This window comes from Carassius gibelio, chromosome A21 (genome assembly GCF_023724105.1).
Source record: "Carassius gibelio isolate Cgi1373 ecotype wild population from Czech Republic chromosome A21, carGib1.2-hapl.c, whole genome shotgun sequence".
Lineage (NCBI taxonomy): Eukaryota > Metazoa > Chordata > Actinopteri > Cypriniformes > Cyprinidae > Carassius > Carassius gibelio.
This window is the reverse complement of record NC_068391.1, coordinates 2,338,781-2,355,100: the sequence shown is the minus strand read 5'-3', so window position 1 is coordinate 2,355,100 and position 16,320 is coordinate 2,338,781. Positions and strand designations below refer to the sequence as shown.

General features: G+C 42.0%; 1 protein-coding gene across 3 annotated transcripts; it reads left to right on the top strand.

The window, feature by feature from the left end:
- Positions 1-1,291: 1,291 nt before the first annotated feature.
- LOC127941554 (forkhead-associated domain-containing protein 1-like) lies at positions 1,292-15,611 on the top strand. 3 transcript variants are annotated; one of them, XM_052536717.1, is made up of 7 exons: positions 1,292-3,001; positions 3,961-4,074; positions 4,137-4,821; positions 10,007-10,026; positions 10,225-10,248; positions 12,723-12,743; positions 12,918-15,611. In XM_052536717.1, exons 3-7 carry the CDS (start codon positions 4,652-4,654, stop codon positions 14,507-14,509), a joined length of 1,827 nt encoding a protein of 608 aa, XP_052392677.1. In that variant the 5' UTR covers positions 1,292-3,001; positions 3,961-4,074; positions 4,137-4,651; the 3' UTR covers positions 14,510-15,611. The 3 variants fall into 3 exon arrangements, with proteins under 3 accessions (XP_052392677.1, XP_052392676.1, XP_052392678.1); XM_052536716.1 differs by having other exon boundaries at positions 3,961-4,821; XM_052536718.1 differs by lacking the exon at positions 1,292-3,001 and having other exon boundaries at positions 3,879-4,353; positions 4,432-4,821.
- Positions 15,612-16,320: the final 709 nt, after the last annotated feature.

Genomic DNA, 16,320 nt, shown 5'->3' with positions numbered 1-16,320 from the left:
TTTCGTGTATACAGAGGTGTTTCAGTGTTGTTGTGAGCAGATATGAACCAGGAACTGTTCACGAACCATGTGACACGATCTGACGCTGTCCGGTTTTGGGACTGTTAGATTGACAACCCAAAGGTCCAATCAGAGTCTGTCTGGGTCACAGCTCGAGCACACGGAAGCAAACAAACAGAGACGGCTCTGGGAGAGGCTATTTATCATCAGATCGCGTAAATCAGTGGAAAATGAATAGAAATGACGATTCTGTCTGAAGAAATATGAAGTAAACATCAGTAAATATATCCATATATCTCCGCAGATATGCATCTTTTGTCTATAAATCCTTATTGACGCTGTTCAGTGAGTCTATGTGAACACAAATAAACCGCTGCTGACGTGACTGAATATGAGTGAGTGGTGAATTTCTATTCAAAATGGGGCATAATACGGATTTATTATTTTGCACTCCTGACATAAATCACTAAATATCTGTCACTGCAACAATGTTGTATCAAAATATTGGTCAAATATCGAAGCTAGAGTCTTTAAACTTTCAATTGATGCACAGTTTGTCCAGATCAAGTAAGAGAGTGATGTTTAATGTGCTGTGAAAGTGAAACAATAATAAACTGGGGCCGTCGGCGATGTTTGCACGTAAAGGGGTTAATAAATCCACCCTTCGGGGAACTTACCCTCCTTCTTGTGTCGTGTCCTACTTCACCCCACCACACTGGTAGAGAATTCGGGCAACTCAGTGACGTGGACACCGAAGACCCTACCCCTCACCGCGTGCAACGAGTCAATTGGTTTGAATTCTTTGTTTGTTTTTTCCCCTCACAGTCCTACCTGACAAATCTTCTCTGGTTCCCCAGGTAGCGCTCCTCCCCCAACGATGGAAGAGCTGCTAAAACATCTCACCGAGGTGAGCATCCACCAGCAACAAATCATGGAATACATGGCTGCCCGGCAGGGGGAAACCTGGCCGCGCTCCACCTGACCACAGCCCCGCGAACTCCGCTACCTGGCCCCCGTGTCCAAGCAACCCAGCTGCTTCCCAGGATGACCGCCCATTATGATGTGACGATGTACCTCCAGATGATTGAGACCGTTGCTATGAGGGAGGCGTGGCTCAAAGAAGATTGGGCCCGCATCATTACGCCGCTGCTTACAGGTGAGGCTCAGAGTGCGTACTTCGCACTCCCCCCGGAGCTAAGCACCTCCTACGAGGACCTACGAAAGGAGATCCTGGGACGAATGGGGCTGTCACCGATCAGCGCCGCCCAACTGTTCAAAGAGTGGACCTTCGACCCACAGCAGCCAGCTAGGGCCCAAGCCGCTAGCCTCTCCTGTCTGGCTCAACACTGGTTGCTGGCCAGGGGTCCTACCATACACCAGGTAGCAGAGCACGTCGTGGTTGACCGCCTCCTACGTGCCCTTACCCACCCACTATGTCAGGCCGCCGGGCGGAGGCCACCTAGCACCGGGAGATAGGGGAGAGAGCGCCGCCGTTTTACCGAAGGGTGGTCCAGGAGTGGCGCACACCGGAGGGCACCCAGCATCCGGTAAGCAGGCCGGCGGTTCCCGGCCCACAGGATGAGCCCATGCCCATGGAAGCTCCCCGCTCCCCAGGATGACCTTGGCTGGCGGGTGTGCCGTGCACACCAAAAATGCACCACGGGCTGAAGTGAAGTTAAACGGACGGCCATTCCTCGCCCGTCTGGACTCCAGCAGCGCAGTCAGCCTTGTCAGGACCTCCATACTACCTCCGCGGGCCGACGCCAAGACCAAGCTCCCCATAACCTGTGTGCACGGCGACACCAGGGAGGTGCCTGCGCAGCAAGTCACCATCACTGCACCGGTCGGCGATTGGCGGATAGACGTTGGGCTTGTCCGAGACTTTCCCGTCCTCTTTGAGCGGATTGGGATGGATTTGGTCGGGCCGCTGCTGAAGTCCACCTGGGGGCACGAACACATCCTGGTCATCGTGGACTACGCTACCTGGTACCGAGGCTATCCCCCTCCGGAAGGCAACAACCAAGGCCATAGCCCAGGAGCTCCAGGTCGGCATCCCATCACAGATCCTAACTGACCGGGGTACCCCCTTCATGTCCTGGATGATGGCGTATGTCTGCAAGTTATTGAAGGTACAACAGCTCAGCACCACGGTGTACCACTCACAGACCGACGGGATCGGCGAGTGTTTTAAGCAAGATACTGCGCCGAGTGGCAGCCGAAGACAAAAGGGACTGGGAACAGATGCTCCCCTATGTGCTCTTCGGCATTCCGGAAATCCCTCAGGCCTCCACTGGCTTCACCCCCTTTGAACTGCTCTTCGGCCGACAGCCCCACGGACTGCTCGACGTGGCCCGAGAGGCCTTGGAACAACAACCGGCGGTACACCGAACCACCATTGAGCATGTGCGTGAGATGAGGGAATGGATTGATAGAGTGATGCCCATTGTCCGGGAACATATGGTGAGAGCACAACCAGGGGAGTTCCAGCGGGGAGACCACGTCCTGGTCCTTGTGCCCACAGCTGCCTGCAAGTTCCTGGCTACCTGGCAAGGCCCTTATACAGTCACGGAAAAAGTCAGCCCTGTTACGTACCGTGTGCGGCAGCCCGGTAGAAGAAGAGATGATCAGCTATATCACATTAATCTGCTGAAGCACTGGGTCGGGACCATGCCCCAGCTCTCCGCCTGTTCCAGCTCCACTTCCGTGGTTGTCGATATGGATCCCCAACTTTCCGCCGCCCAGAATTAGGAGCTGCAACACCTGGTCAGTCAGTTTCCGGATGTGTTCTCCCCCCAACCTGGGTGGACCCACGTACTGGAGCACGATGTCCACACTCCACAGGGGACCATCGTCCTGCAGCAGCCCTACCGTGTCCCGGAGGCTCGACACGCCATCGAGGAGGAGGTACAGAAGATGCTGAGGTTAGGGGTGATCGAATCATCGCGCAGCATGTGGTCCACGTCTGACACTTTTTGAGGTTCCTCGAAACATTTCCATTGTGGTCAGTACTATTTGCAGCACTTTTGTTAATTGCATGTGTTGTGAAGGATTTGCAGCGCTTTTCGTTATATGAATGTTTTGTGAAGGATTTGCAGCGCGTTTCATTATATGTGTGTGTTATGACGATTTGTGGCTCGTTTGGCTATATGCATGTGTTGTGATGATTTGCAGCACTAGTGTTGTCAAACTGATGAAGATGTTTTTATTTTTATTTGCTGGTATTTTTTCCAATTTGCATGTGTTTTCTTAAATTTCAGTGCGTTGAGCTATCTCAGCCACCGTAAAATTCGCTTATGGAAAGAAAAACAACAGCAGCAGCAGTATGGTGTAACATTTATTTGAAACCCATATATTTGCTACTTGCTATCTTATATATTTACTCTGTCCTTTCATTCTTTTCATGGCTTTGGAAATCTTGTCTCGTATGTTTTCCTGTGTTGCTTTTTGCATAACTCTGGGTCGTTGACACCAAGCTTCAACCACTAGAGGTCACTCTCGCACTGTATAATTAAATAGGACCCTTCTCAGCCGCTCCAGCAACAGATGTAACCCGGAAAACTATCGGCATGGACTTTTGCTGATAACCAATTGTTCCAATGATCGAGTCGAGTCACTTCCTGTCTGTTGTTGACGGCTGTACTACGTTTGAGCTCCGTCACTATATTCTTTTCATTTACTATTTTTAACTTAAAAATCAATTGTATACATCATTGTTCCCGTTTATATAACGCGTGAATATATCCTCTATTGTATTCTACAACAAAAACAATCAGAGCGCCTCGCTATCACTAGTTTTATTTTGATCTCCCGGTCCGCTATTAGCTTTTAGCCAGTTAGCATCAGCAAGCGTGGTTGCTGCTAACTGCGCTTACATTGCTAATACTCTATTCTCACACATTACCACTGCTGTACTCACTGTTGCTTGCTTTAATGGCGGATGAATGTCTCCACTCTGTGCAGCTCGAGCTCGAGGCCGTGGGGAAGCAGATTCGCGACCTGGAACAGAAGCAGGCCCAGCTGAGAGAGCGGAGAGCCGCGCTGGAATCATCCCGGGCTGACGCTCACAAGTCCGGGGTAAGTATACAGCGTACTGTTAACAGTCCCACCACGTCTACTCCGTGTGTTTCTCTGCGCAGGCCCGGTGCACCCAGGACGCGATCTTCCCAGATGTCCTTCACTGCGACGCCGGGACACCACGGACCCTGGGTGCATCCACAGCGGAGGACGCGAGCTGGGTCCCGGGCGACTACTTCTCCCCCTCCTGCCTTCGAGATCTCCATCCAGAACCGCTTCGCTCCCCTCCGCGAGACAGGACGCGACGCTGTGATCATCGGAGACTCCATCGTCCGACACGTAAGTGCTACGTTAGCCGAAGGTAAAGTGCACACTCATTGTTTGCCTGGTGCTCGTGTTCTCGATGTTTCTGCGCAGATACCCGCGATCCTGAAGGACGGCGAGAGCCCCAGAGCGGTCGTGCTTCACGCCGGAGTTAACGACACCACGCTGCGGCAGACGGAGACGCTGAAGAGGGACTTCAGGAGCCTGATCGAGACGGTTCGCAGCACGACGCCCGCGGCGACGATCGTCGTGTCAGGACCACTGCCCACGTATCGACGAGGACACGAAAGGTTCAGTAGACTTTTTGCTTTAAATGAATGGTTGTTGTCATGGTGTAAAGAACAGAAACTGCTATTTGTTAATAACTGGAATCTTTTCTGGGAGCGTCCTAGACTGTTTCGCGCTGATGGATTACACCCCAGCAGAATTGGAGCGGAGCTTCTCTCTGACAGCATCTCCAGGACACTTCGCTCCATGTGACTAGTAAGACAATTCTCAAATAAGCATTATGATGAGTTTTGCTCCAACCGCTTAAATGCTAAAAGTACTTGCGCTGTAAAACCTATTAAGACTGTATCTGTTCCCCGAATAGTGAGGTCAAAATATAAATATAATGTAGGATCTAGAAAAAATCTTATCGTTATTAAACCAGAAAAATGTAAAGTAAATGAACAAAAACAATTTTTAAAGTTTGGGCTCATAAATATTAGATCACTCGCACCAAAAGCAGTTATTGTAAATGAAATGATCACCGATAATAGTTTTGATTTACTCTGCTTGACTGAAACCTGGCTAAAACCAAATGATTATTTTGGTCTAAATGAGTCTACTCCACCAAACTACTGTTATAAGCATGAGCCCCGTCAGACTGGTCGTGGCGGGGGTGTTGCAACAATATATAGTGATATTCTCAATGTTACCCAGAAAACAGGATACAGGTTTAACTCTTTTGAAATACTTCTGCTAAATGTTACTCTGTCAGACATGCAAAAGAAATCTAATGTATCTCTTGCTCTGGCTACTGTGTATAGACCACCAGGGCCGTATACAGAATTCCTAAAAGAATTTGCAGATTTCCTCTCAGACCTTCTAGTTACAGTTGATAAGGCGCTAATCATGGGAGATTTTAATATTCACGTTGATAATGCAAATGATACATTAGGACTTGCGTTTACTGACCTAATAAACTCCTTTGGAGTCAAGCAAAATGTCACCGGGCCCACTCATCGTTTTAATCATACACTAGATTTAATTATATCGCATGGACTCGATCTTACTGCTATAGATATCGTACCTCAAAGTGATGATATTACAGACCATTTCCTTGTATCGTGCATGCTGCGTATAACTGATATTAACTATATGTCGCAGCGTTACCGTCTGGGCAGAACTATTGTTCCAGCCACCAAAGAAAGATTCGCAAATAACCTGCCTGATCTATCTCAACTGCTAATTATACCCAAAAATACACACGAATTAGACGAAATTATTGACAACATGGGCACTATTTTCTCTAATACATTAGAAGCTGTTGCCCCAATCAAATTGAAAAAAGTTAGAGAAAAACGTACTGTACCATGGTATAACAGTAATACTCACTCTCTCAAGAAATTAACTCGTAGTCTTGAACGCAAATGGAGAAAAACTAACTTAGAAGTTTTTAGAATTGCATGGAAAAACAGTATGTCCAGCTATAGACAGGCTCTAAAAACTGCTAGGGCAGAGCATATACACAAACTCATTGAAAATAACCAAAACAATCCAAGGTTTTTATTTAGCACAGTGGCTAAGTTAACAAATTACCAGACGCCACCTGATTCAAATATTCCACCAACGTTAAATAGTAATGACTTTATGAATTTCTTCACTGATAAAATAGATAACATTAGAAATACAATAGCGAATGTAGATTCTACAGCGTCTAACACTTCAGTTTCATCCATCGCACCCAAAGATAAACTGCAGTGCTTTACAACCATAGGACAGGAAGAGCTAAATAAACTTATCACTGTATCTAAACCAACAACATGTTTATTAGATCCTGTACCCTCTAAATTACTGAAAGAGCTGTTACCTGTAGCCGAAGAACCGCTTCTCAATATCATAAACTCGTCGTTAACTTTAGGACACGTCCCAAAACCATTCAATACTGGCAAATTATAGGCCTATTTCAAATCTTCCATTTATGTCTAAAATTTTAGAGAAAGTTGTGTCTGCTCAATTGAGCACCTTCCTGCATAAAAATGATCTGTATGAAGAATTTCAGTCAGGTTTCAGGCCCCACCATAGCACAGAAACTGCACTTGTTAAAATTACAAATGACCTGCTCCTTGCGTCAGACCAAGGCTGCATCTCATTTCTAATCTTACTTGATCTTAGTGCTGCGTTCGACACCATAGATCATGACATACTCATAGATCGATTACAAAACTATACAGGTATTCAAGGGCAGGCTCTAAGATGGTTTAGATCCTACCTGTCCGATCGCTACCATTTTGTTTACTTAAATGGGGAGTCATCTCATTTATCATCAGTAAAATATGGAGTGCCACAAGGATCCGTCCTAGGTCCCCTTCTATTTTCAATATATATGTTGCCCCTTGGTAATATTATTAGAAAATACGGAATTAGCTTCCACTGTTATGCTGATGATACTCAGCTATATATCTCAACGAGACCAGATGAAACTTCCCAATTATCTAAGCTAACAGAGTGTGTTAAAAATGTAAAAGATTGGATGACACACAATTTTCTCCAATTAAATTCGGATAAGACAGAGATACTAATTATTGGACCAAAAAACACTACACAGAATCTTGTAGATTACAATCTGCAACTAGACGGATGTACTGTTACTTCCTCTACAGTCAGAAATCTGGGTGTTATATTAGACAGCAATTTGTCTTTTGAAAATCATATTTCCAATGTTACAAAAACTGCATTCTTCCATCTTAGAAACATTGCCAAGCTACGAAACATGTTATCTGTTTCTGATGCAGAAAAGCTAGTTCATGCATTCATGACCTCTAGACTGGACTATTGTAATGCACTTCTAGGTGGTTGTCCTGCTTCGTCAATAAACAAGCTACAGGTCGTCCAAAATGCAGCAGCTAGAGTCCTTACCAGGTCAAGAAAATATGATCATATTACCCCAATTTTACAGTCTCTGCACTGGCTACCTATTAAGTTCCGTATCAGTTACAAATTATCATTACTTACCTATAAGGCCCTAAATGGTTTAGCTCCAGCGTACCTAACTAGCCTTCTACCACGTTACAACCCATCACGCACCCTAAGGTCACAAAACGCTGGACTTTTGGTCGTTCCTAGGATAGCAAAATCCACTAAAGGAGGTAGAGCTTTCTCACATTTGGCTCCCAAACTCTGGAATAGCCTTCCTGATAATGTTCGGGGTTCAGACACACTCTCTCTGTTTAAATCTAGATTAAAAACACATCTCTTTCGCCAAGCATTCGAATAATGTATCTTTTTAACTGTGAGTGTAGTTGCATCTGTTCAAAGGTGCATTTTTATTCATTAACTTGGGTTAAACTAATTTTACTTTGTTGGATCAGCAGCTATGCTAATGATGTCTGTATTTTGTTTCTATGTTTCGCCACGGGATTTACATCCCGTGGTAACTAGGATTTAAACAAGCTCCAGTCTGGATCCAGAACACCTGAGAAGAGATGATGCTGACCCTCAGAGGACCCCAGATGATGCTACCTTGAATCAACAAACAGAACTAACAATTATTGCTAAATGTGTCACTGAATCATATAATAACTTAATTAATAATATTGATAGTTCATCGTCTAGCTGACTACGTCTTATATTATTATTATTATTATTTTTATTTTTTCTAAAATCCTGTCAAATGTGCACAAACTACTAGCTACTACTAAATATTGTAGAAACATAATTTTCTGTAAAGTTGCTTTGTAACGATTTATTTTGTAAAAAGCGCTATACAAATAAACTTGAATTGAATTGAATTGAATTGAATTCCAGCAATCAACTATAAGTGCCGATTAGTCTGCAAAACCGATAAATTGGTCAACCTTTATTCACAACACATCCACCGATTGTGTTACTGCCATGGACCAATGGAACCTTAAAAGGTGTTTAGGAGCTAAACAAACTCCCGCAGGAAGTTTGCTTTAGTCAGCCGTTTCGAACTGCCAAAACGAACTTAAAACGAACTTTGTTTCGGCCTGAATTTGTTCAAAATGACGTCATATCAGTTCGTTCTTCAATTTCGTTTGAAGTATATCGGGGCCTTTAAGGGGCCGGTGGGTTGGAGCCATTTACTGTAAAATTTTACTTGGCCACTGGGTGGCACTGTGACAGTATAATTGTAGCATCGGTGTAAGTGCCGTGTGTGTTGTTAATTGGGAGGCACACAGTTTTTGAATGCACAGCAGAGTAGCTTATACTTTTTATACATTTAAATGGTTTCATTTTCTCATTTTTTTTAGTTTAAGTGCACTATGCTCACATTTATTTGTGCATTCAATTACAAATAAGATTGCAGAATATATTTTAGTACCTACATGCATTTGAGAGACATTCTTGTGTGTCTTGCATATATGTGCACAGTTTGCTGCTTTAATCGCCTTTTTGGTTATTTCATGACTAAGCTGATGAGCTAAGGATGTATGCTTATAGTTTCTTGTGTGGGTTATTTATGATGAATTGATGTAAAGCGTGTGCCACATCTGCATATACTGTTGAAGAGTGCGCCGTAGGCACAGTAAAACGGCTAATTAGACAGGAAAGTGTGTTTTACTGACACATAGTCTTACAACATCTCATCAGTTTTTTTTTAATGACGCTCATTTGGCTGCTGTAGCTTTTCCACGTTCGTTTGACTCATGCCTGACGCTGAGGTGAAGTTGAAGTGGAAAATTATCCCTTTTGATGTGGTCATAAAGAGATACGCCGGTTCCACATCTTAATAAATGAAAATCAAGAAAAAAAAAGGGACAAAATCTGCAAAATCACCCCCTGGCTCCGCCCCTGTAAACATGATAATCGGAACCAAAAGAGATGTTTTTACCAGGTCTGAGCTGTAATGATGTAGCTTTGTTCTGAAAAAGGGTGTGGTGAGCAGCAGCGTGTTTCTGCTTCCACTCAAAATAGGCATTTTCAAAATGATCTAATAAATGATCTGTGCCGTGGGGTATTTTGAGCTAAACCTTCACAGACACATTCTGGGGACACCAGAGACTTATATAACATATTGTAAAATGGGGCATAATATGTCTCCTTTAATGTAAATAAGCGTGCAAACAATATACTTGCTCTTGTGAATTTATTTTGATGTTAATTACATTGTGCAAGCTGTCTCTTTAATACCACATGATTTATATAGGCTACATGTTGCTGCTGATTGGGCTGACATTTTTGACATACCCACCAAACGAGAAAACGTATCTCAAACCCTGTTGCATACTGTCTCCAGGAAACATGTCGTTTAAACCGGAAACCATAGCAAAATCTTACACATCAGTTTCAGCTTGAACTTGCCCCAGGCTTTTGCTTCTTTCTCTTTCAAAACAGGCTTTTTTCGCAGAAGATCCTTTCATGAACAAAATGTTTTTATTTTGAGATTTTCAAACAGTTGATCTTTTACTGCTTCATTTCATGTTTTGTGCATTCTCTGCAGTATGGCCAGGAGACGAAAAGGTCAGTAAATTCAACTTTTTTTCCAACATTATTTACTCCGACTTATGATCTTGCTTTCAGGAAGTAAATGTGTCCTGCAGTGAATTCTACTGATGAATTCACTTATGTCAAACATAATGATCTGTTGATTATGGCCTATATGATGGCAAATGCCAGTATGATATTAAATAACAAAACTTGCATTTTTGTATTTGACAGGTCGAAGAGACGAGACTGAAATGAGTAAGTTCTACCTCAAAAATGTTTGCATTAAGTAACATTAATAATGTTACTTAACTCAAACCTTTTTATATATGCATGTATATAATGTATTTATTTATAAAACCTTTTAGTGTTTACGAACCGATGCAAGAAGTGTGTGTGTGTGTGTGTGTGTGTGTGTGTGTGTGTGCGCGTGTGCATGTGTGTGTTAAATGACTTTATTTGAAACATTAAAGGTGCCATATGCAGAAATTGAGGTAAAAATATCCATAACATGACCTACACGCATCAAAAGAACGAGAAGAAATAAAGGCGATGATGTCATTAAAAAAATGTCAAGTTATAGTGCTGCAGAGATATCAACCTTAATTAGCATTAGCATTACTAGCCCCGGCCCGGCAGGTGTTGTAATACCAGTTTCGGCCGTGAGAGGCGGTATGCGGGACAACATAACCACCAGCCAACCTGCAACGAATACACGAATAACTCGCAGGGCGTACCTGGACCTGATGTCAATCGTGTGGAAAGTACAGCCCACTACTTTCAGTTCAGAGAAGAGAGCGGAAGGATAGCTGAAGCCCTTGGCAAAAGACCAACACCCGCTACAGGGAAACAACCGCGCTCGGAATCACAAATCAAATCCGATAAGAATACCAGAGTAAACATCGGCACTGCTTTTAATCGCTGGAGACAACTGATGGACCTGAAAGAAATGAGGTTTGACTCCGAACTTGCAAGTTAGATGCTGTTAGTATTTCGCTAGAAGTTTGTTTTATATGTTTGTGTATTTGTTTTCGGGAAGTTATAACATAGAAATGTATCGAAGGCTGTTCGATAAACGTGCTAATGTTAGCGATGGCTAACCGTAGCTGCGTTTGATAATTAGCTAGCTATAACTTAACGTTACCCATTTTATTATATAGGGCTGTGCATGTCTTTACTCATGTACATCTCATCAGTAAAGACGCTCCTGTAATTAGGAGTATATCTCCAGCACGTGTGTTCAGATCAGGATTGCCAGGTTTACACAACAAATCCTGCCCAGTTGCTTCTCAAAACTAGCACAGTCTCGCTTCCAGAAGGTTCCCTGATAAAACATTGCTTCCCGGGGTTAAAATATAGTTTTTTTAGCAGGGTTGCCTTGGTATAATTCGCATTTTAGGGGCTAAATATGACGTTATTTGTATTGGGGTCGCTGTGACCAGTGGACATGAAAAACAACCACCACAGACTTGGCAACACTGGTTGGCATTTACTACACGGAGCGATTCTTTGTCGATTTTGAAAGCGATTTTGTGTTAGTTGTCGGTAGACTACGGCTCTGTGTAGTAACTGCCGCTCCACCTGAACCAGTGTTGCCAAGTCTGCGGTTGTTTTTCATGTCCGCGGTTTGAAGCAATCCCAATACCAATAACGTGATATTTAGCCCCTAAAATGCTAATTTTACCAGGGAAACCCTTCCCAAAAATTTATATTTTAACCCCGGGAAGCAATTTTTATCGGGGAACCTCCCGGAAACGCGATTGGGCTAGTTTTGGAATAGTTTTAAGAAGCAACTGGGCAGGATTTGTTGTGAAAACCTGGCAACCCTGATCTGAATGCACAGGCTGGAGTTATACTTCTAATTACAGGAGCGTCTTTACTGATGAGAGGTGCATGAAAATCGCATTCGATTTTTTGCACAGCCCTATTATTATATCATAACTAACCTGCTCTGTCTAGTCTGTTGGTCTCCGTGTCCTCTTTGCTTCGTGGTTTTTCTGTGCGTGAAAAAATTGATGTGTGTCATGAAAGCGTGTGAAAAGAGTCAATTGCGTGTGTCTCACGGTGAATGCTTGAGAGTTGGCACATTAGTTCTCAAGCAGAATAAAGGACAGGTTGATTATTGCTGTTTAGCGTTTGTATTAATCTATGATGTGTCCCTGTTTACGTACAGGGACATAAAAAATAAATTAAAAGTGATACGTGGACCAAGGTGTCTGAGATTGTTCATTTTAAGTAAAGGATCCTAATATTTCGTCCACAACAATATTTAATGAGGTTATAACTCCTTGGGGTTAGTCTGCACGAGATCAACAAGCTTGTTTGCTTTGCGGACGCTTTAAATACATAATAAGCATTCGATCTACGTTAGAGCGTCTGAGCGCTCACAAATCTTTCTGCAGCGTCGTGAGCAGAGCGGCAAGAGCGATTTTTGACGCTCTAGACGCCGGCGGTGTGAACGCACAGTTAGGCTTCAGCTATGGCTGTAGTGTTGTTGTGAAAGTAGGGGCGGAGCATAGAGACTATGCCGTTTCTCGTTTGTTACTTTAGAGTAGACCAATTCACTTTATTGAGGCATACTGCCCCCATCTGGTATGGAATGTGGAGTATGACTTGATTTTTTTTGCCAAACATTACAGATGGCACCTTTAAGGAGATAAATCAGTGTATGAATTTTAGGGTTAAACGAATAAAACTGGCTGTTGTCACACTGTTTTATTTTCTTATTACAGGTTTTCTTATGAACAATGATGGTAAGATTTCCATTCCACCAAATTTGTTAATTTACATATAAGGAAACTCAGTATAATTCATACATAATTCAAACTATAAATGTAATTCAAATGCTGGGCAGACCAGACTCTTGGCATAGATTTAAATTTTTCATGCAGTTTTTTTTCTTTTTTTAATCTTTATAACAAATGAAGCATTGACAGATGAAGCTGGCTGCTCCAGAGGATCCAATGATCAGCTGAGGTTTATGGTGCTTGGAGGTGATGATGCTCTTATGGATAAAGCATGTGCCACAATCCTGGGAGAAAAAGAGAACAGGGATGCATTTAAATTTGGAATATTGAAGCCTAAAACAGCTCATGTTTTTGGACGAGAGGTTTCAGTATTTAAAACTCCATCACATTGGCTGGAACACTTGAAATCAAACCACATTCTCAACAATGGATTCAAAACTCTGAAAAATGAACTGCAGTACTTTGAATTGCTGTTGTTTCCAGGACCTCACGCCTTTCTGTTAGTACATAGAGATGTGAAAAACTCTGGTAGAGAGTATTATCTTTTAAAAGCTCTCAGTGATGTGTTTGGCGAGGAGGTCTTGGACTACTGCATGGTAATATTCATAGATGAGGCTAGGAACAATGATCCAAAAAAGAACACCTGTCTGAAGATGTGTGGAGGCAGACACCATATCTTACAGAACACTGACGAAAGTGTTAATAAGTTATTTAAAAAACAAGAGGCAATGACACAGTGGAAAAGCAGCAATTTTTTCACAAATAATTCGGATTTTTTCAGAAAAACTGAAAAGTATTTTGAAGCAGAGTATAAGAAAAAGGAGAACAAACTGAGGATAGAATTGGCAGAAAATAAACAAATAGTTGAAAATCAGAAGAAGGAAATTGATGATATGAAAGAACTAGATGCAAAGAAAGATGCAAGAATCACAGATGAGGAAAATAAACTGGCTGAGTCAAAAGACAGAGAAAAAAAGCTACAGAGTGAGTTGGATGCCCTCAAAAGCAGTGAAAACCAGAAGGAGGAGAAGCTAAAACAAGAGATGATCATTCTCGAAGACACCGAAAAACAGCTACGCAGCGAGTTGGATGCTCTCAAAGGCAGTGAAAACCAGAAGGAGGAGAAATTACAGAAGCTTAAACAAGAGCTGACCATTTACACACAAAAAAACAATGAGTTGAGCAGTGAGTTGGCTGCTCTCAAAAGTAGTGAAAACCAGAAGGAGGAGATCTTACAAAAGCTAAAACAAGAGCTGACCATTTACACACAAAAAAACAATGAGTTGAGCAGTGAGTTGGCTGCTCTCAAAAGCAGTGAAAACCAGAAGGAGGAGATCTTACAAAAGCTAAAACAAGAGCTGACCATTTACACACACAAAAACAATGAGTTGAGCAGTGAGTTGGATGCTCTCAAAAGCATTGAATCCCAGATGAAGGAGATGCTAAAACAAGAGATGATCAGTCACAAAGACCAAGAAAAACAGCTACACAGTGATTTGGCTGCTCTCAAAAGCAGTGAAAACCAGAAGGAGGAGATCTTACAAAAGCTAAAACAAGAGCTGACCATTTACACACAAAAAAACAATGAGTTGAGCAGTGAGTTGGATGCTCTCAAAAGCATTGAATCCCAGATGAAGGAGAAGCTAAAACAAGAGATGATCATTTACAAAGACAGAGAGAGACACTTAAAAGATGACAAAATTAAACTTGAGAGAGACAAAGAGAAACTTCAGAGAGAAGTGGAACAGCTCAAGCAAAATAAAAAACAGTAATCTGACTGCAGCAAAAGTTGAAGAAACATTTCTACCTTTCAAATTATAATCAGAATGCAATATGATCCAGAGAGAGGAAAAAGTACAAGTCAAAGAAAAATGAGCTGCTTGAGAAAGAGAGAGAACTGGATAGAGGTATAGAGGAATTGTATAAAAGAGAGAGAAATCTGGATGAACGACAGAAGCAGCTGGAGATCAGAGAGAGAGAGAGACGTGAAACAGAGAAATCCTGGATCTAGTGAACAACACTGAAGGACTGGAATCCTGGATTCATCACAACCTTCATAAAATATGTCAATTATCCTTTTCTGTGATTATTGATGAAGTTATTAATCAGTATTTGGCATCATAGATTGTTAGTCCATTTAATACAATTATTATTTACCATACACCAGTGAGCAAACATAGAAAATAAATGTGTATAAATAACTTACTCTCCCTTAGTGAGAATCTGGAATGTGTAACTAGTTTTTTTTTTATATTCTCTCAGTGTCACTGTGACTGCTCAAGTTTGGCTGTTCAGGTTATGGAGGTCATTGGGACCTCTCATCTACATTACAGCATGTGATCAGAACATATATGATATTTCTGTATGTCAGAGAATAACTTTAAATAGTTTCAGTGAAATTCTCCCCTCTTCTCTGAGAAACTGTACTCATTGTCTGTGTGTGTAAAACTAAACACCTGATAAGATTCAGGGAGGAATCAGCCATCCTTGAACTAGTTTTTTGTGCATGTATGTGTTAGTATCTGTCTGCGCACGGCACCCGAGAAGTAAGCATTCATATGGAGGTCTGTCATCAGCTGAATGACCCGTTACATCTGATCCCTGATCGACTGTCACCTAAATAATCACCAGGAGATCTGTTTTGAACCAGACATCCTTGTGTGGAGATTTTATAAGTTTATCTATATTTTAGCCAATCAGAATTCTTCATGTCTATGCGTTGACGTAATTAGCATCCTCTGTTAGAGTACAATCGGTGGTGTCTTGAGCAAGTACACCGAGCGGCCTACAAACTCCTTGAGAGTACTGAAGCTGATTTCTGCTGATGAAACTGCAAACTATTTTCTTCAGTAAATTTTTCTTCAATTGACTTCATCTCTGACTCCTGGTCTTTATTCATACCTGTTCTCTGGGTTTTAACTGTAAATTTCCCCACACTCTTAAGGAAAACAGCTTGTAAAAAAAGCAGAACCCTTTTTGGTGCTAAATACAGTAGAACCCATTTTATAGGGTTCTATAAAGAACCTTGCTTTGAAAGTGCTATTGTGACGTCCCAGTCTATATTGGGCGAGAATGTTTGGTTGTGTGTGATGTTTAGGTGCCATGTGGAGGGGGCGTGGCCTACAATCCTGACACAGTTAAATGCCTATCTGACTGTTCTGGGGGTGCGTTTTTGTGAATGATCATCTCTAGCATGCATCTCGTTTGATGTTCTGTGTTATGTTGAGTGTTCTGCCTGTGAGCCAGCTGTAACAGCTATGTAGAACCTTAATGGTGTAATAATTAACCTTTTAATCATGGTTTATTTTCATTGATATTAGTATATTTATATTATAATATTAGTATTATATATTTTTATATATTATTTATTAACAGTGATGTCAAAAGTATTCACATTCATTACTCAAGTAGAAGTATAGATACTAGGGTTTATAAAGACTTTTGTAGAAGTTGAAGTATCAACTCAAGCTTTTTACTCAAGTAAAAGTATAAAAAGTACTGGTTTAAAAAACTACTTAAAGTATAAAAGTAATGTAAAGGGAAAAAAATGCCATTAAGAAGAATAGCTTAGGCCGCAGCACAG

Bases quoted from the DNA above. Each gene is read 5' to 3' on its own strand.
- LOC127941554 (XM_052536717.1), top strand. From the start codon at position 4,652: ATGAATGGTTGTTGTCATGGTGTAAAGAACAGAAACTGCTATTTGTTA. The intron at 4,822-10,006 runs GTAAGACAATTC...CATTCTCTGCAG, and splicing joins CACTTCGCTCCATGTGACTA to TATGGCCAGGAGACGAAAAG. The intron at 12,744-12,917 runs GTAAGATTTCCA...TAACAAATGAAG, and splicing joins TTTTCTTATGAACAATGATG to CATTGACAGATGAAGCTGGC.